This window comes from Cannabis sativa, chromosome X (assembly GCF_029168945.1).
Source record: "Cannabis sativa cultivar Pink pepper isolate KNU-18-1 chromosome X, ASM2916894v1, whole genome shotgun sequence".
Lineage (NCBI taxonomy): Eukaryota > Viridiplantae > Streptophyta > Magnoliopsida > Rosales > Cannabaceae > Cannabis > Cannabis sativa.
Genome location: NC_083610.1, coordinates 19467279 through 19488573, shown reverse-complemented (window position 1 = coordinate 19488573; position 21295 = coordinate 19467279). Strand labels below are relative to the sequence as shown.

General features: G+C 26.9%; 3 protein-coding genes across 3 annotated transcripts; 2 read left to right on the top strand and 1 right to left on the bottom strand.

Annotated features, from left to right (window-relative positions):
* The first annotated feature begins 533 nt into the window (after window positions 1–533).
* On the top strand, window positions 534–3483 carry LOC115703043 (FAD-linked sulfhydryl oxidase ERV1). The gene is made up of 6 exons (XM_030630526.2): window positions 534–1032; window positions 1318–1395; window positions 1667–1714; window positions 1925–1989; window positions 2525–2602; window positions 3273–3483. Exons 1-6 carry the CDS (start codon window positions 838–840, stop codon window positions 3391–3393), a joined length of 585 nt encoding a protein of 194 aa, XP_030486386.2. The 5' UTR covers window positions 534–837; the 3' UTR covers window positions 3394–3483.
* On the bottom strand, window positions 3441–4481 carry LOC115703044 (uncharacterized). Its single transcript, XM_030630527.2, has 4 exons — window positions 4332–4481; window positions 4110–4237; window positions 3887–4012; window positions 3441–3790 (listed from the first exon to the last, which is right to left on the bottom strand). The coding sequence occupies exons 1-4, from the start codon at window positions 4377–4379 to the stop codon at window positions 3661–3663; spliced, it is 432 nt and encodes a 143-aa protein (XP_030486387.1). The 5' UTR covers window positions 4380–4481; the 3' UTR covers window positions 3441–3660.
* A 2195-nt stretch (window positions 4482–6676) lies between these two features.
* Window positions 6677–7456, top strand: LOC115703108 (small ribosomal subunit protein uS14z/uS14y/uS14x). Its single transcript, XM_030630605.2, has 3 exons — window positions 6677–6881; window positions 7032–7131; window positions 7244–7456. The coding sequence occupies exons 1-3, from the start codon at window positions 6820–6822 to the stop codon at window positions 7250–7252; spliced, it is 171 nt and encodes a 56-aa protein (XP_030486465.1). The 5' UTR covers window positions 6677–6819; the 3' UTR covers window positions 7253–7456.
* The last annotated feature ends 13839 nt before the right edge of the window (window positions 7457–21295 follow it).

Below are 21295 nucleotides of genomic sequence, written 5' to 3'. Positions count from 1 at the left end.
AAATTATTTATTTATTTTTATTTTTATTTTTTTAAATTAAAATAATAAACACCCACCAATGATATTTCGACACGTGGCATTTGAATTGGATTTAACGAATCTGTTAACTTGGAGACCAACGGACAAATAAAAAGTGTGACCTTGAGGACTATTGCCGCTATTTTTAGACCTTAGGGACTAATCTGTATCAACGTGAACTTTTTGGGGACTTTTGCCGTAAATTTCCCTATTATATATAACATAAATATATAATAATATAAAGTTATATACTTAATTATTATTTTTAAAATATTGTAATTTAGTGGAATGTGATATTTTTAATTTATTTTTTTAATTTTTATTAATTTTGACTTTAAAATTTTTAAAAAAATAAAAATTTGGTCGGTTTAGGCAGGTTAATCCGACCAAACCGTTAGTCGGTTTATAGATTTTTTTTTTTACATTAGGCGGATTGCACTTAAACTTTAGCAACCCGAACTTTAAATTGAGCTAGAAAATATATAGAATAAACCGTACAAACCGATTGATGTCCAACCCTCCGTTGAACTTTCAAAGGTTGAGGATAAAGATTTTGGGGTCGGAGCAGTAAAAACACGCCGGAGCTAGGGACGGAGAGAGAGCCCTCTATTCATTCCAGAATTTTGAATGACAGAGCCGCAGTCTGCATAAAAAATTGAAGATGAAATTATTTGTAAATACAAAAAAGCCCTCATGAAAAACTGAGTGAAGGATATATTTGTAAAATAAGCAAGAGGATGGAGGTTTTATTGTAGTAGAAATACTGTGTGTGCTTCCTCTTTACTTCTCTCTCTCTCTCTCTAACATTTCCGAACCAGAATGTTGGAATCCGAGAAGAACCCATTGCAGGGTGTACTCAAATGTATGGACAAAATTTCCTCTTTCATCCAAATTCACCTCTCAAATTTCATGCTTCCATCACCCAAACCACCTCTTTTCTCTCTCTCTCACTCTTCCAAACAAAATCCTTGGAGCACTCACTCTCTCCCTTCCATACCCCTCAAAAACACCAAGGTACTCTTTTTCTTCGTCTTCTTATTTGTCTGATTGCCTCAGCTTTTGATTCTTCGGTTTGTTTACTAAGTGTTTGTTGGAAGTCCCGACTGAGTTACAACGATTTTGTCTGCTCTTGGAGGAAATAAACATGAATTGGCTCGTGGGCATTGCAATTCTATATTATCATGTCTAGTAGAGCAGTAGATTAAATAAAGGATTAACTTTTGTTTCTTTCTTTGGCAAATCAATATGGGAAGGAAAGTTTATGAATTTTTAGAACTAAAATGATAGTGATATCTTCAGGAAAAATCAGGTGGACCGGTTTCGAAAGAAGAGCTTGGAAGAGCAACATGGACATTTCTTCACACTCTTGCTGCCAGGGTATTCTTCTTCTTACATCATTTATTTTCCCTGTTGTTTTGTTCAGAGTCTAAATACTTGTAAAATTGGAGATTTTCACATTTGATTTAACTGGAAATGAACAGTTTTCTCACTTTCCAATGTTAGTTGGGAAACTGAAATGATTACATGTTGGCCATTTGCATCTTTCACACTACAAGATGCAGTTAAAATAGAATAAAGCCTCGTGTAGAATGCTTTGGTGATTCAAGGATTGTACTCATCAAACTTTTATTTTTACTATCTATTTTAGTATCCAGATAATCCAACAAGGCAGCAGAAGAAAGATGTTAAAGAATTGGTAAGATACATTTCCCCTATTTATGTCCTGGACATTATATTCTTGAATCTAGAAACTATTCATGAGGAGGTTGAAATTTAATTAATGACTAAGCCAGATAGTGATATGCTTGTAAGAATTTGTACTTTTGGAAGAATTTAGAAAAGTGTTTAGATTTATTTGGTATAATCAGGCTTTTTCAGTGGTTTTATATTTTCTGGTGGCATGCAGATGGCGATACTAACTCGAATGTACCCTTGCAAAGACTGCGCAGATCACTTCAAAAAGGTTTTGAGGTATTATCCTTCATGCCATTCTGGGAGAGGTCCGGTTATGCTTTGAGGGTTTTTTTTCCATATTTTCTCCCAAACAAAATTTCATTTCTGCTGAGAGCTCTGTGTGTAATGTGTTAAATTATCTTTGTATGTGTGTACGTTCTACTATCTCCAAGTTTTTTCATATTCGTTTGGCTTAGCACATTTCAGTATGGTCACCATATTTTCGCCACTTGGGGTAAAGGTCTAAGCCTTATGCACATGTTTTTGGGGGGCCTTTATCAGCATCCTGGCTTTTATGAATTTGCAAATGAAACTTCTAAAACATTGTATTTAAACACAGATGGTAAAAATGAATTACCGTGTTTACTTATGAAATGAGTTTGAAGCCATCTATATAATGTTATTTTTCATGAATTTGGTCATCCCTCTGTGTTGTTGTTTTTTTTGAACAATGAACATTCATTTCCCTGTGTTGTCTTATTTGCTCTTAACTTCTTAGTTCTTTCATCATCAACTGATTATTTTGGTATTCGCACCTTTGCCATATTGTCAGTGAAAACCCTGTACAAGCTGGATCTCACACCGAGTTCTCTATGTGGCTTTGTCAAGTGCATAATGTTGTTAACAGAAGGTATTTTTCGTTTCTGGTCCTTATGTTTTAAATTGTCAACATACTTTTTTATCACCTGTCCAGAAAATTTGGGCAAGTTAATAATTTTATGGACTTGTATTGCGCATTTTTGTCTTTCTAGATTTTTGTTTCATAGTTTCAATTATTAGATGGCACTAGTTGTTGCTACAGGTGTAAGAGTAAGGGAAGACGATGACATTGAGCAATTAAATAATTGTTTCAATTGGTAGAATTTTTGTAAAGAAAACAGAAAAGGAGTAATAAATGACATGGGCACGGTCATAGCATTGAAAAACACCTACATACTTAAGATCCTTGATATGCAACTATGTAAGGAATGTATTATTGCGTAGAGATGAAAGGGGCAGAGGCTTAGCTTTCTCGCAATATTATTGTACCTCATTGGATTTGGATACAAATGTAGATTGATACATGTTGTTTGTAGTCAATAGTTATACCACTTACATGTATGAGTTTATCAGTAACACCAAGTTGCATTGTGTGCAAGTGTTAAGAGTTTATCAATATATGTGGTGTTTTGCTGATATTCTAGATTCTATTTGGTTATTCTAGATTCTATTTGGTTTTTCTAGATTCTATTTGGTTTACATCTATCTTCACAAACAAACTACTAACATTATTTCCTATTGCTAATACTGAATGGCTGCAGTCTTGACAAACCAATATTCCCATGTGAGCGGGTCGAGGCTAGGTGGGGAAAGTCAGAATGCCCGGAGCGCGAATGTGATGTACTAGGTAGTACAATGGATTTTTCGGATACCCGACTCTAATTTTAGAATGACTGAAATTATTGTTGGGACTGTCCATGGCACTATTATTTTGTAAATTACTATATATATAGACATTTCATTGAAGTGGTAGTAATTCCTCCAGTTTTTCATAAAGGCAGTTGAAACAAGGATAGAAACCTATAGATAGGCAACAATGTTCAAATGTACTTAAACGAAGGTACACATTTTGATTCTAACAAAGCTAAATGGTCAAAACAAAGCAACAACCTCCATGAACCCTGCTCTGATTATTGTCCATTCCTGTCTTCAAACCGATCTAAAGGGAGGAGCCTCGCCGAACTTCAGTAGATATGCTGTTTCATGGACTGGCCGCAGTTGCTGGATCAACTGTGCATCCAAGTAGGCCTCACAGGAGAAGCACCAAACTGATAAATCACTGTCATAATTATAGATTTAAGAAACCACATGAGCCAAGAAAAACTCGAATTTAGAATGTACAGAATTGACAAAATAGAGTAAGTTTGGGTTGAACCTGTAGCTAAGTACAAGAGAATGGTGTGTTTGGTGGTAATGATTGAGCATGTGCTTGTTCACAAAACGGCTACACAATACCTCCTTGCAGCACAAACACAGCCAATTCTCTTTTGGGTGTTGGCACCTTTTATATATATAAATATAATTCAATAATTAAAAACAAAATGAATTAATCAAATAGAAAAGTGGGAAGAGAAGAACTGGGTTGGTTTATTACGCACGTGTGGCAAGGAGTATGAGGTGTGGGGATATGAGCGAGATCGGAGGAGAGGGAAGGCAAGTGATCGCAGGTGGTCTTCGCCTCTACCCAACCTGATTCGGCTCCGTACAACAACTCCTCATCTTCTTCCTGATAATGAAAATGTTTATGGACAAGTCAGGTGAAGACTCCATATGTATGTTAATTGGGAAAAAGAGAGAAAGAAAAGAATTATGATGTTTACCAAAGGAGCAGAAGAAGAGGAAGAAGCAGCTGCGGCCTGGTTCGCCATGGACACACTTATTTTCTCAGAAAAAGGGTGCAAGTGAATGAAGCAACGAAGGTGTTTGTCTTTACGGATTCCTAAATATTTTGGTTTTTTCACTAATTACAACGCCTTTTTTTAATTTTTCACTAATTACAATTTGAGCCTGTTTTTTTTAAAATAACATTTTATCTCTTGCTCGAGGGTGCACATCGGGCGGGTTTTAATGGGTTTCAGCTTTAAGTTCGGGTGTATAAAATTTAAGGATAATTACATAAGGTATTATTTTTTGCAAAAAAATTATATTTTTACGTTTTAAGAATTCTTTTTACATTTTTACTATTTTCTATAAAAGTAACACAAAAACAACAAAAAAACTACATAAAAGTAATATGAAAATAACATTTACATAACATCAAAACAATAACAAAAAATAGCATACAAATAACAAAAAATCAACAACAAATTAACAAGAACAAAGCATAAAAATACCGTATTTTCTGTAAATAAAACCAAAAAAATCGTAAAAATATTTAAAATTCCGTAAAACCATATTTTTGTAATTTTTGTTTTATTGTTTTTGTGTATTTATGAAATAATCCCTAAAATCTATAGCCCAAACTCGCCCGTTTGTGTGACCGGGCTTTTGGGTTTCGGGCTCGGTGGGTCGGGTGCAGGTGGTTTGGGTCCAAGTGGGTTGGGACTGGATTTTAGGTTGGGTTAGGCCTTTTTTTTTCTCTTTTTTTTTTTTTGAAAAATATCAATTTATATACATTTTTTTTTTCATAAAAGTTCTCAAATTTTAGCAACCTTTTCACTTTAAAAAAACCTGCTAGACATTTTACAATACAATATTTATAACTTTTATATTATAGAAAATATTTACTACTTATCCTTAACTACTTCTAAACTTATTAAAATTTCTAAGAAAAATTAATCTAATAATTTTTGTTGATCTTGCTTCTAACCAACGACATTGAGTTAAGATAAAGCAATTAGATAAAATAAATAATAGAAAGCGAAAAAAAATAAGTTAAAAGAACATTAGAATTTATAGAAGTTCGAACCTTGTGAGAATGGTATTTGTTGTATTGACTTGAGAACACGAATGAAGTGATCTTCCTCTTTAAAGCTATTAAAATTAATCTATGAGTAATTATTTATTAAATCGTTTTTCTCTCTTGAGTGTTCTCTTATAACTAAACTTTCGTCTCCCTCAATTATGAATACATGTCATTATGTATAGGAGCTTATTGATTTCCGTTAATTTATAATAAATAAAATAAAAAAACTACATTAATTCTATAATTACAATACAAAGAATGGGAAACTAAGGCGTATTGTATTTATTCTCCGACCTAATATCACGAATGTAGGGATTATCTTCGTGTCTTGGAAGCAACGATGCTTGTCTCTAAAATTGCCAACTCACATATCCTACCCGGTGCGTGCGAGTTAATCACGTGATTATACTTTGGTCGGATGTCCCTTGATTACTCTGCTCGGACATCCTGCTATATGTTGATGATAAAACTTTATATCAACCTTCGGGGGCTGCTAGGAGTACTTCCTTTTGCCCGGGTAGAAAAATATAAGATATGTGTCATCCAGTTTACTGTCACGTCATAGTGCAAAAAATAAGATAACATTTGTCTCTAAGTCTGCACGGGACCTTCTTGGTCGCACGTGGACTTCATTCGGTCAAGAGTCTTGTCCGGATGGATGACATGTGTCTTTAATGGTTGAGGTTGATCCGACATGATTTCGACTAGGGTTTAGAGTTGAGGTTGATCTAGTTCACTGTGTGACATTTAGATTATTTACTTAATGCAGATCATATGCTAATTTCTTTTAGAGATACAAATAGATAATATATAATTTAAGATCTTAATGATAGAAGAGTTAAAGTTATTTTCATAATCTGTTATCATTTAAAGAAAGAAAATTGATAAATTGCATTCATAATTGGGTAACTTAAATAACAAGATTCATATTTTTAATCTTTCATCCATAGTCAAACAAAATTAAAAGTTGTTTTTTTTAAATTTTTTTTTTTTTGTCAATTATTTTTATTTCTTTTTAACATTATTTTGAATAAACTAAATAGAAACATAAATCTAATTAAATAGTAGTCAAATTTAATTTTATTTACTTGAAAGTTAATAATTTTATGTAATGTTTGTGGATGTAATTTTATGTAAATTTATCACCCTAAACCAAAATATAGTCCATTATTAAAGATTTTTTTAAGTAGTAATTTTTTTAAATCAAATCGGGTAGTAATCGGGTTTTGTCCGTACGAATAGGGAAACCAAATGCGGGTCAAAGCGTAGACGATCAAATTAGGGTTTGGAGTCTCAACATATATAAGCAAGATTTCCACTCTTTCTTAAAACCCTAGCCTATTCTCTACAACTGCTTCAACTCTCGATTCCAGCCCTCTTTCTCTCCCGCCTCCCATCCAATCATGGGACACTCCAACGTCTGGAATTCTCACCCCAAGAGCTATGGCCCCGGTTCACGCACCTGGTAACGATCTAATTTCCTACAACTTCTTCGTTTTGATTCAGATTCAAGTTATTTCTTTTTGGGTATTTCATAGATTTCTAAATATCACTGAACACTGTGATTTTGACTTTGTTTTGTTGTATTGTGTTGGATCGTTACCATTATCGACAGCCGTGTGTGTGGAAACCCCCATGGTTTGATCAGGAAGTATGGTCTCATGTGCTGCAGACAGTGCTTCCGCAGCAACGCCAAGGAGATTGGCTTCATCAAGGTAAGATGCTTTAATGATTTTCCCATCACTTTAGATTTACTCAAACCATTACTGCTTTGTATGCTTATTATTGCTTTGCACCTTTGTTTGTCTTTTCTTTCCCTTTTTGCAGTACCGTTAAGAGGGATTTGGCTTACAAATTTTATTGGAGCGGATATTATGGCCTAAAGGATTAATCTTATTAGCATTTTATTTTTCTGTTTTAGATCTATTTCTTAAGAAGAAAGATTTTGTTTTCATGTTTTAGTTTTGTTCTAATGATGACCATGAATTGGATTTTGAATCCTTTGGATTAAAGTAAATTTAAAGTAAACTTATCCGCTCATTGTTCCTACCATGCTTTTATCATATTTGTTCTGTTTTTCTCATGCCTATTTGTTTGATGTTATTACCAGTTGACATATTTCATGGCTTATTTTGATTAGTTCATGCTATTCGATATGTTCAAGTTTTTCTGTGCAATTAATGTGAAGTTGGTTGTGAAAATTTACCCTATGAGATTTAGGGCAATGTGAGTTTCTGTTAGCCATGCCATCATTATATTGTAATTGTATTATCAATTTTACTTTGTCTCTAGCTCCTCGAGTAATCGAGTTTGTTAGCATTTAGTTTGTTCAAGTTTAAAATGTTAGGAGAAGTTTTCTATATATCAAGTTAGAACAATATTTTATGCTCTTACCTTGTGTTGTGTATCTAAATGTTTCAAGGACTATGCTAATCGATAGGCCTGTCCTAATTTTTGACAAGTTGAGACTCAAAATCTTGCCACTTCAAAAGCCCAATAAGAAATTGGATCATTAAAATGTAATCTATTAATGTTGAATCTGCTGAGTTGAACCTAAAACCCTTTGTAGTTGAGACACAAAATCTTGCCACTTCAAAGCAGTTGCAACCTTTATTGATTACTGTGATTAGTTATAGTTTAGACTTGGGTCGTTGAGTTTAACTTAGAATAAAAGAATTAGTTGATCCAATGTGTTACATATTCAGTCTTAGTTGACCCCAAATATTTGTCGCCAAATCTACTTTAATGTGCATTTAGGAACTGGTGGTTACCACATATTAGGTTGCATGCTAATTAAAGGGTATTATTCTCTAATTTTGATTATTCTTGGCCTTTCTTGCTGTCAAAGTTCACTTTTTTAAAAGACCAGGATAGTACATTTATTTTCGTTTTTAAAGATCAATCATCTCTTATAGGGACTCATGTGAGTGAGGCTTTCATATTTTTTCATTTTCTTTTGGGACCAGTTCTTGATGAGTTGAGTAGTTAGTAGGGTCATTTGAACTTGTCTAATAGTCTTGAGATATACTTAAATATCCCCCATTTTTTTAGTAGACACCTTTAAAATCAAGGAAGGTAAAATTGGTTAAAAATCACAAACAGTTAATATTATTTAATAGATATAATGAAAAAGAACCAAAAACTAAATCTCATACCTGTCTCACTTTATAAACTAAATTTTTTATTTTGAGAAAGTATTGCTAGATAGGAATTCATTCTATGCACATGCCTGCCTCTATTTAAGAGGGAATATTGTCCATTCATTATGAGAGTTGTTTAGATTTCCCATCAATCCAATATACCCAGTGAGCCATTAGATGTCATATCTTCTTCATCTAAATTCTATATCCATTGGCTAGCATTGGTTTCATGAGACTAATGAGAATGCTTACTTAAAAGTCCTACCTATATCACTATATTTATTTGTATGTTTATGCTTATATTGTTAAAAGCAATCACTTTCCAGTTCACCATTCTTAACTTTTTTCAAGCCTTACCATCCCAAAATCAGTAAATAACAAACTAGAAGTCACAATTTTACACCAACATTACTTGTGTTGTGTTCTTATAGATGTCATGACATAATTAATTAGTAACTTAATAGTGACATAGAAAAAGAAGAAAGAGGTATTACATAGCATTTTATCTATTTTTTTTCCATTCTATATTCTACTATAAAAAGAAGAAAGAGGTATTAATTAGTAACTTAATAGTGATAAAAATTTAATTTAAAAATATTAAATATTATTTTTATCAAATGCATATAAATTTATATTATAGAAAAAAAATAATTAAAAATATATAAAAAATAAAAATTTTATATAACATAGATTTTTTTTTATATATTTGTGATTATAATTAACTAGATTAAAATATTATCGTTATTATAATAGAATCTTAACAAGTCGCATTATCAAACACTCAGTTCAGCTTTTTTCCACAGTTATGCTACAACTGCTTTTTCTCACAGCATAGCTACAACTGCTTTTTTTCACGGCACAGCTGTGCCAAACTGGCCCTATGGATCTAATTATTGCAAATGAGTGTTAAAAGCAATTAATTCTGAAAAATAGAATTAAGAAAAAGAGAAGTCTCTCCTGACAAACCTCCTTGGCTATTAATATTATAAATATTATTATCTCATTCTCATTTTTTTTTCATTGGAACCCATATGAAATTCCTTTCCTTACATTAGTTCTTTCTATATTCTAATTTTAATTACCTTAGAAATTTTCTTAAATCAATAATTTTAGTCGATTAATTAGGAAAAATCTTTTTAAGGTCTTATAAGTTATCCATTTCTGCATGTATTACAACGATACGAATAATATCCAACATAATTATAAGATGACGTCTTATACGTTGTCAATTTTTATAATTATTATTAAATTAAAATATAAGAGATTTAATATTAATTACATAATAACAATATAACACTACTTGAGTGTTGGACATGGTTGATGGCCTTTAAAATTCATATGGAACTAATAAAAGTGCACCTCCAAATTATGTAATATAAAATTATATTTACTTATAATTACACCCGCATATAATTTTTTATATCGTATTTTTATAGTGGACCTCATTTATTATTATAGGAGAATTTTTTTTAAAAAAAAATTAATATTTTATTTATAATTTTATGGTCTAAAGTTTTTATTTATAAAAATATATTTGTAAAATTTTAAAATTACAAAAATACATTTTATTAAGTAAAAAAAATAAGAAAAAACTAAAAAAAAAAATAAGAAATTAATGTTATAACAACTATAAATCAATTAATATTAAACTATAAAATAATTAAAACAATCAAAAAAATATTTTTTTGACAACTATAATACAATTATAAATAAACTATAAAACAATTAAACGGTTTATTATTTTTAATAAAGAGGTATTTTTGTTAATAAAAAAATTTAAAACGTAAAAATATATTTTTTTTCATATTAACGTATTTTTATAATTTTTTTTAAAAAATATTTAGTCTATATTATGTAAAATTTTCAATTAAATATGGTCTTTTATGTTCAATAAAATCATAAATATAAATTAACGAAAAGGAATTAAATAGTACAATAGATTTAAATTTGTATCATATAATTTTCTTAATTATTATTTTTGATTTATGGTTTAATTACAAAAATATTGAAAAAAAATATTGAACTGTAAAAATATTAAAATTTTCGTAACAAATAGTATTTTGTGTATTTTTAAAGGTATGTATACAAATTAAACCTAAATTAGTAAAACTTTCATTTCCACATGTACGTGATGGAGCATTTTTCTTGTTCTATTTGCATATTGAAGAATGAGAAAGAAGACACCAGTGAATTTTGGCCTATACATTATTTCTCTTTAATTATTACGATTCTCAAATATAATTAACTCAGCAATTAACACAAATATTGTATAGTTGATATTTTTACTATTTTATATATGTGGTTTTATCTTATATAAAGAACGTAGCTTTTATAAAATTGTTTTCAGAAAAATCTTGAAATAGACAGACTCATATTATATCATATCAACTTGGCCCCCGAAGCTAATTCTCTCTATACATATTTGGATTGAATGGAGATACCCTAACTTATACATATTTATTTAATATATATTATTATTATATTATGTACATACATGTGTGTATAAGCCTTATTGTGTATGTGTCACCAAATATATATATATATATATATATAAACATTAATGTATAACTTAGAATAGAGGAGATGTTAAGAAGAGAAAATGTCAAAAGTCGTGACTTTGATCAAGGTTTTGGGGTGCTGAAATTAAAGGGAGTTTTGCAAGACACGTACATTTTTTTTTTTGAATAGTGTACTTATTTTATTATGAGACTAAATATTATTGGTTAATTAGAATTTTTGTATTTTGATATGTATTAAATCAGTTTTTTAAACTTTTTTAGCTGTTTAAAAATTCTCCTTTAATTATTGAGATTATTAGATTTAAGAACATTTATTAAATTTTACTAATTTTGTGATTGTGTACTAAATCATGCTATTTGGACTTTACTATCTAGCAAATCATGTCTCTCGATCTTTGACATGTACTAAATCAAGCCACTAAACTTTCATCCATGTTAGACTTTCTTTACTATAATTAAAAAAAAAATTAAATTTAACAATCTGAATAGTTCAAGGAAGATTTTTAACGAATTTACAAGTTTAGGAACATAATTTGTACATGTTAAAATTCAAAGGACAAAAATACTAATAAACCAATATTATTATTATTATTATTATTATTATTATTATTATTATTATTATTATTATTATTATTATTCTCTAACTTTGGAATCTTCGATTCGAAGAAATTTAATAAAGTAATATAAATTCCAACCAAATTATAGCCACATTTTTGTTTCGGTAAATAAATAGTCACATTTGTTTTATTTGTGGGGTTGAAGTGGAAAGGAGAAGCAACGTTGGAAAGCTATGCCTTATATTATACTAGGGAACTAAGCCGCGCTTCGCGCGGTGTTGTCCAGCTTTTGTAATATTATATATATATATATATTGTACTTATACTGAGTGATATAATTTAAAATATAACATTTTGATGTGTGTTATTATAAATAAAGTAATAGTATTGAAATCAGAAACATAATTTACTATTTTTAAAATATATAGAAAAGTGATGATTTTGTGATAAATATTAAAAATGGTAAAATTACGTACATGTATTTTTAAACATAATAATATTGTATATGTTCTACAAAAATTAATAATTTAAAATTAAAATATATATTTTCTTATTTATTAAGAAACTTTAAGAATTTTTTTTAATTAATATTTGACAAAGATTGAAAAATGCGAAAATATATGTTGCATTAATTTTAAAAAAAAATTACAACTAATTGGAGAAAATTAAATTTATCAATTACTCAAATTGTAAATAAATAAATATCAATCACATTATTAATAAATAATACTAATTTTAGAACAAACAATAGTGAAATATATATAACCTATAAGTTTAGCATTCACAATAGTGTCATGTCACGAAAAGTATATACATAAAAAGATATATTTAAGAAGTCTTATTATTCTAAAATAAAATATCATGTATTAATAAATGAATATAATTTAAATTATTTTATGGATATAATCATTTTAAATATAAAATGACAATAATATTTTTTTTATAATTAGAAAAATTGAAAAATAATTTACTTTATATGAAAAATAAAGATTGAAAAATATGATATATGAAAAATAATTAAAGATGTTTTTATAATTATTTTAAAATTTGATAAAGATTGAAAAATATAAAATTTTACTTTACATTCACTTAAAAAAAATCAAGTAATTGGGTAAGATTAACATTATTAATTACCTACATAGAAAATAAATAATACTAACTTTGTCACAGACCAAAATAAATAAAAAAAAAATGTTGATGTATATAATCTAGAAGTATATTACTCACAATAGTTTTTAAACTATGTGAGACTTTTTCAAAATAACTCTCGTGTTACTAAAAGTATAAAAAACAAAAAATGAGAAAAAAGATACACTACAATAAAAAATACATAGCAAGTCACCACTTTTGTTTAGACTTTCCTTTATATATATTGATATTAATTATTTTATTTTATTAATTAAAAATGAGAAAAATAGATAAAACAAAGAATGTCAACTAAAATTCATGTAATGCCACATAAATCATTTTAAATTTCATATTTTATTTTTAATTTTTAATGTAAAACTACAAAAAAAAAAATTATATTTTAGGTAAGAACATCAATTTTTATCTCTAATTTTAACCATCTAAATAATTTAAACTAAACTTAAAAAAATATAATAAGAAAAATGCTATACTATAAAAAAACAACTTGTAGAAATAGATATTTTCTATATTCTAAAATTTAAATAATAAAAAAAGTAACAAAAAATTAAAAAAATATATAATCAAGAATTCTCAAATAATCTTATAAGTATGGTCACCCCTTACAGATAAATTTTTAATTTTTGAAAAAATAAAAAGTTTAAGAGAAAATATTTTAGTTGTAAAAAAATATTTTTAATGAGCAAATAATATAAAAATCTAGAATAGTAAAATAAAATTCGTAAACTAAAATTAATTTCATAAATATATGTATAATAAAAAATAATTATTACAAAGTTAATTATTTTATTGGAAAATAAATGACTACTTATACATATATAACAAATTTATTGGGTAAGAAATTAATCAACCACCCATAAAAAATAATATTTCTTAGACAAATGTAAGTAAAATAATAAAACTATTATTTATAACTTACATGGATAGCACTTAAAAAGTTTTTAACCAATGTGGGACTTTTAGTTTGTATATGTAGTGTATTTTTGAAAAAAAATAAGAGTGTGTTAGAATAAAGGAAAAATAGGAAGAAAAAAAAATAGGATGCCACTTAGACTCTTCTTAGGCTTTCCTTTATGTATATATATTGATTATAATATATATATATATAATTTAATCAATATGTATGCAATAATAATTAATAATAATATTATCATAGTTTGTAAAAGTTTTTATTATCAACTTTCAAAGCAAACTAAGTCATGCCCCCAATTAAATAAATATCACACTAAGTGGGTATGTTACTTTTAAACCAATAAATAATTTGGAGTAAAGCTCAAGTCACATGGTCCTCTCAAACATTCCAAACATATCATCATTTTTATTATTAGCTACATAATTAAAAACCACTAAACTACCCAATTATCTGCCTAATCCATTTAATTTAATTTGTATTTACTACTATTTATGCACTTAATGCTAATTTTTTTTGTTAAGTAAGAAAGGTGAGTTCTTAACAGATTTTCATAATTATTATCGGTTAGTAATGTAATGATTTATAAAATAATTTGTCTGATCTCTCACTTTAACTATATACAATTTCATAGTTGTTATGTCATTGTTTTGATTGTCCTCAATATCCAAACTGGGATTTAATTTAACTACTACATTTACAATTTTAATTACCATTATTAATCTCTCTAAAATTATATGTCTCTTGTTTGTTCCACCACTTGCAATTTGATATACCATAAAATATGTACTTATATAATATGTGTATAAATAGATAATTTCTCAAATTATAACTAATGACACAGAACAGAAAATATAGAGGAAATTCTTCAAGTTTATCTGACAAAAACATATGTGTGTACTGTTGATCAAACTTTTCTATTTTTAATACACATGATCACCTTCTTATCTGATTTTCATCAGAGGATCACTAATTTAATAATACTTTCATTAATCTTTTGTCTGTTAAAAAAAATAAAAATAAAAATAGAATGGGTTGTATGTTAACTTCTTTTGTGTCTATATCAAGTTCAATATATGTAAAAAGACCATCAAACATGTCCCACATATACACATATATGTATATTATATATATTGAATAGTTTAAAGTTAAAAAAAAAAATTAAAAAAAATTGACATCCTCTTTGCCTCATTTGGTTTTGTATGCTAGATAGTTCCCATAGATGGGTGTGTGTCTTGGAGGTTCTGGGTTCGAGTCCCAAGTAAAAAATAGTTGTAATATATAAATGTTTAAATTAAAAAAATATATTTTTTTTAAATAGAAAATTCTTGCATTAAAATTAACCAACAAATTCTGCTATCAAATAAAATAGCAAGTCAGTTAGAACATCCTCCACATTGAATTGACGACCAGAATATAATATAGAAATTTTAACAAAATTTGAACTACTATATTAGTTCATCGTTTAACAAAAATAATAGAAACATTTCATAAAATCGAAAGTAAATTTTAACCATCAATATAATAAATGACTCTTTTCAACTTCCAATTCTATGTCTCCACCATTTTTTAAGAATACTCTTTTATAATTTTATATAATTTCATTATAAAATGTGCTTATGTTAAGTGCTAATTAACCTCATATATATATTTACAAATTCAAAGTCAATAATTTTTGAGTGGCATTATATTTTATTCTTCAACTTTTTAAGGAAACAAAACAAAAGTACTTCAAACTATTTTAATACTACATATTAAGCTAATATATATATATATATATATATATATATATATCTTCTTTTCCAAAGCACATACATTTAATATAGAGACTACTTGAAGCTGAAGATACTCATATCCAATTTCATTTACCTTAATTTCTTGACTTTTACTGTGTTGACCTTGGATGGTCAGTAACAATCTAATTATTTATTTTATTTTTCTCTTGAAAATGAAATAAAAGGGTTGTTGAATAGAGGCAACAGAAGTTGATTAATTATAAGTTTGATGGAACAAAATAACTGCTTAAGAATAACAACTAATAAATTGTTAAGGGAAGTTGACCTTGCCATTAATTAAGTTGTTAATTGAAAAATTAAAATGAGATATATTTGAGCAATTGGGATCATTATTATTACACTTGCTTTGCTTGGCCTAAAAGTTGTTACTTAATATATGTAATAATATTGGACCACTTCATAATTTTTATGTTTATTTTAAGAAAACCCTTAATGGAAATACAAATACTCCCCTTAAGAAAAAAAAAAGAAATTCCCATTTTGGAAAATAGATTTGATTGTAGAGACTATTGGAAATTTAATGAGAAGAAAGGTTGGACCCACAAGTAAAAATGTATGAAAGCAAAAGGGCAACTATAGATTGAGGAGGACATTGATAAAGATATGTCATCTTGTTCTTAAATTCATAACCCTATGAAATATATATCATGGGTTTTAGCTTAGCTTGCAAAAATCACAACTATCTATTCTAATGTTATTATTTATTTATAAAATTTTAGTTTACTTTAATCTTGTTAATTAGTCATGTTGTACTATTAAAGAAGTTATTGATATTCAACTATTTGTCCCCTCAAAAAAAAAAAAAAAAAAAAAAATCAACTGAAACCACTGTTTAGAAGGTCCTTTCATGTAGGTTAGCTCAATTCATTCATTATTTCGTCATGGGGTATGACTTTAATTATATATTCATTAAAAAAAATGGGGGAACAAACCTGTTTTTGTTGTTATTAATTAAAAACTAGGACATAATATTAGTTTTGAATTACATAAAGAAATTTTTATAAAAATATTAGATTTTGGGGGAAAGTTTACAATTTTACTATTATAAATTCTTATAAAAATACTATTTTTTTTATAAAACAACCGTAAAACAACAAAATAGAATAATTAAAACAACAGTAGAATAATTTAAAAATAATCGTAGAACAACAGTAAAAATTTAACACAGTATATATAGTATTTTTTTTAAAAAAAAAATCCACCCCACAATAAAAAAAATAAAAAAGTTAGAAATTTCAATATATAATATAAAAATTCTTTATATAAACACAAGTTTAGATTCAACCTTTTTATTTTGTTAACATGTAAGACAATGTGTTTTTTCATTTACTAGAGAGAATTAATAATAATTATTCCAAAGGGTTAGTAAGGAAATAATAATAATAATAATAATAATAATAATAATAATAATAAAAGAAGATAAAATAAGAAGACTATAAAAAGTTTTTGTATTGCTGTTGGAATTGATAACTCAATGGTCTGTCATCCCACTTTTCTCATTATTTTGTTATTAATTCACAATTAAAACAAATAATATTGCACCACATGTTTCTAACTACACTTGATTATTTCTTTTATGAAACAAAACTCAACAAATTAAGATGATGTACACATTACCCACCAAGGGAATGGCCTCTTATTAATTATTTTACTATAATAATATTGCTAATTAAGCTACTTATTACATAATTACATTAATATTATAGGAGGGAAGAGACCATCATATAACACGAGCTAGACTGATTAATTAAGGCATATTAGGCATAATGAGAACATTAAACAAAACCAAAATGAGTATGTCCAAATATATCACTCAATTTACTGCTCACTTTTTAGAGTTCGATCACATTAGATTTTATCCAAATTAATAATGAAAAAAAGTTATGCCATTTGTTAGAAATATGCAACTTTTTAACCCCAAGATACACAATTAAAATTTAAAAACACAAAGGTCAAAAGCTTGTTAATAGTGCGTCCACAATTAATTTGGTAAAATCAAAAACAAACTTATGGAAGGTTTGAGATTTGAAAATAATTTTATGTTTTTGAAAACTTAAGAAGTGGGGGTCCATATAAAAATATTTGATTAGTTTAGTGTTTTTAAAAACTAAATTTGAATATGATTTTGAATTTTAAGCTTAAAAATAAAAACAATAATTTTATGTTTTCTATGTTTTTAAATTATTGAATCTAAAAACTCTTTAAATACTGTCTTACTTTTTTTATTTTGAGATTCCCAACTAATCACAAATTTAACTTTTTAAAACTCAAAAATATAAAATTACACTACAATCAATCACATATTTAGAAACAATTTGTCACATACAAAATTCAAATTTTTGTTTCCAAAATACTCTTTTAAAAGACAATTTTTAAATCTTAAACCAATCAAGCCCTATTCAAGACCTAAAAAAGTCTTCTCCCGAAGACCACCACCTGTTCAAAACTTTTCTTTAACCTATTCTATGAACCACAATAGATCATCACAAGAAAATCAAAACCTAGTTGAACGTACTCTAGGTTTTTACAAAGAAAAACCTCTTCTCACAAAGCTAAGATATGAAATGAAGTTAGAAGAGATAAGAGAAGAGATTGTTCTCTAGGTTTCATTTATGCACTTATAAAAATCCTAGAGATAGCTATGACACGTTTTTACAACTGTATAAATTTTTTTTCTAAAATAAAATAATCTTGGATTTGAATGTTGATTGATCTGTAGCAATAGATTCACAGTTTGATGTGATAAATTAATTTGGATCTTCTTTACTAGTTTCCCTTTTAAGTTCATCTCCACCAAATTAACCATAAAATCTATCATATAAAACCACACGATTTGTTGTATAAAACCAAACCCGAAACAATTAACAAAAAATGAATTAATGTAATTTAATTATACTTTTATATCTTTTATTTCCATAAAAAGAATATTCTCTTTATGAAAATAAACCAAATAAACTAAGATCTCTCACCTATAATCAAATCAATATAATATGAAATATTAAATATCTAAATTAAATTAAAAAAACAATATTTTCTCAACTAAATTGCTAAAACAAAATTCACAAATAATAGCACTTAAATACTATTTCATTATCACTACTCTAATTAATACAACTAAAAGATAAATTAAAAATATATATTAAGAAGGTGAACAGAGTACTTTGATAGAGTGGTTAATTTAATATTGTGTAATGATAAGTTATCATCAACATACATTAATGTTCACTAAGTGTATGCTTTTTAATAATTTCATATTTGTTTGGCAAGTGCAAGTATTGATGAGATGGAGTGGTTGATTTTGCCTATATATGTGTATCTCAACAATTTTTTTTACCTCGTATGAATCATGGTATCTTATTATGAAAATTTTATTATAAGGCTACCATTTTTGTCAATACTAATATAGGTATTTAAATTTTTAGCACTTTGAGAATTTTTTTTTTTTAAAATAACAATGTATATTAGTTATAATTGATATTTCACTAATTTTAATTTTTTTAGAAATAATTTATAGTGTCATAAACAGGTATAACATTCGGTTGCATGGATGCTTATTTTTTTTTTCCCTTCATACGCATCCAATAAACTATTTTAAATTATATTATTTGGAATTTTTCGAAAAGATAATTTATAGTGGCATGTTTATTATAATTATAATTATGAGATGGAGCAACAGACATCATGGAGAGAAGAGAAGTTTAGGTTTTGGATTTTCTAAGGGCCTTGCCGTGGTTATTCGATGAAGAAGAGAGAGAAGGAGAGGGTGAGCCCGAGAGATCGGGGTTGGAGCTGCGTGCGATTGACAGAGAAAGAGAGGGAGAGTTGAGAGAGAGAAAGAGAAAGATTAGGGTTTTCAAAAAAATAAGAAAAAAGAAGAAGAAAAAAAAAAAGAAAAAGTAAAAAAATAAATTATTTTTAATTATTTTTTGTTTTAAAATTTTTAAATATTTAAAATTATTTTTAATAATTAATATTACATAGACTACTTAAAATTTATCACGTGTAAATTTACCACTTAAAATTTACCATTATGATACTTAACTGAAGTTTTTAGATAAATGTATAATAAACAAAATAAAAGTGAGGTTACTAAATGTGTAATTTAAGTAATATTGCCGTCAATATCTCTTTTTTAGATCATTAGTTGATATAAGTATGAAAATAATATATTTTGTATCAAAACAATGAAAATGTACATGCTTAATTTAATAAATTTATGTATGAAACGAAATAATTTTTTTAATCTTTAGATAAATGTGAATTTATATGTATATTTTCAAAAACTAAAAAAAGTATAAAAAAACAAATAGTAAAAAACAAAGCTACTTTACAAAAAAATATATATAAAATAAATTATTTTTATTACATTAAATATTTTATTCATTTGTCCAAAACTAAAATATTTTTGTTACATGTACATAAGTGTACATATGGACAGTCCACTATGATACTTAACTAAAATTTTTGGATGGAAGTGTAATGAGCAAAATAGAAGTGAGGTTACTAAATGTGTAGTTTGGATAATATTAGCGCAAATTGTTAGACTTTTTATTTGAGCTTACATTAACTTTTATTAGTTTATTAAAAGTACCACTCGATGGTTGTAGACACAATTGTGCGAGAAGTGGACAAGTTAATCAACGGTGGGTTGATTGGATAGTTCTTTGCTGTGTTAGTCCATATTGTTGGTGATCATAGTTAATGGGTTTAACATCTGTGTGTAAAGTCTAGGTGAAGCAGAAGTGTGAGCTTTTCTAGTTAGTTGAAACCTTTGATAAGCAGGCCCAGTCCAACTAGGATTATGTAGCTAAGTTTTCTCCCTAACTCTATAAATATATATTGTCTCATCACAATTGTATACTTTTGATAAACAAATAAATAAAAATACTTCTGATTTAGAAGCATAAGGAGGAAGACTTAGTTGATAGTATTACACTATCGAATTGTGGTAATTACCATGGATCAATCAGGTACGAATATATAATTATTATTTATTATTCTTGTGTTCTATATTATATACAAATTGATCTTGAGTTTATTATTAATTTTTCTATCAAATTGTGTAATTTCTATGACTCAATCTAGTAGGCATACATAATTGTTATTTATTATTCTTGTGTTCTATATTATTTATAAATTAATCTTGATTTATTATTAATTTTTTTAACATAAATATCTCTTTTTATTATTAGTTTGATACATGTATTGAAATAATATATTTTGTATCAAAACTATAAAAATGTACATGCTTAGTTTAATAAATTTATGTATGAAACGCAATATATTTTTTTGTTTAATTTTTACATAAATGTGAATTTATATGTATATTTTCAAAAACTAAAAAAGTATAACTAAAAAACAAATAGTAAAAAACAAAGCCATTTTGCAAAATATATATATATATATATTTATATATATAAAAAGTATTTTTATTACATTAAATATTTTATCCATTTGTCCAAAACTAAAAGAATCAAATTTTATTTTTCATTTTGGTAGGAAATAGTAAAATAATCAAATGTTTTTTTTTTTTTTTTTTTGTATGAGTAAGAAATGAATGAATAATTAATATTTTGGAATTAGTTGTTTTAAATCATAATTATATAATCCCCAAGAAAAATTCCTAAATGTCGTATGAGTTTTCTTTTTATTCACAAATAATACGTAGTGAATATATAACTTCTAACATAATATATAGGATATATATATTTCTGCATAATTAAATTATTACAGCTTCAGAAAGAAACAACACAATAATTACTTCATATGAGAGAAAAGTATTATATGATTACTTTTTAGACATATGATTCA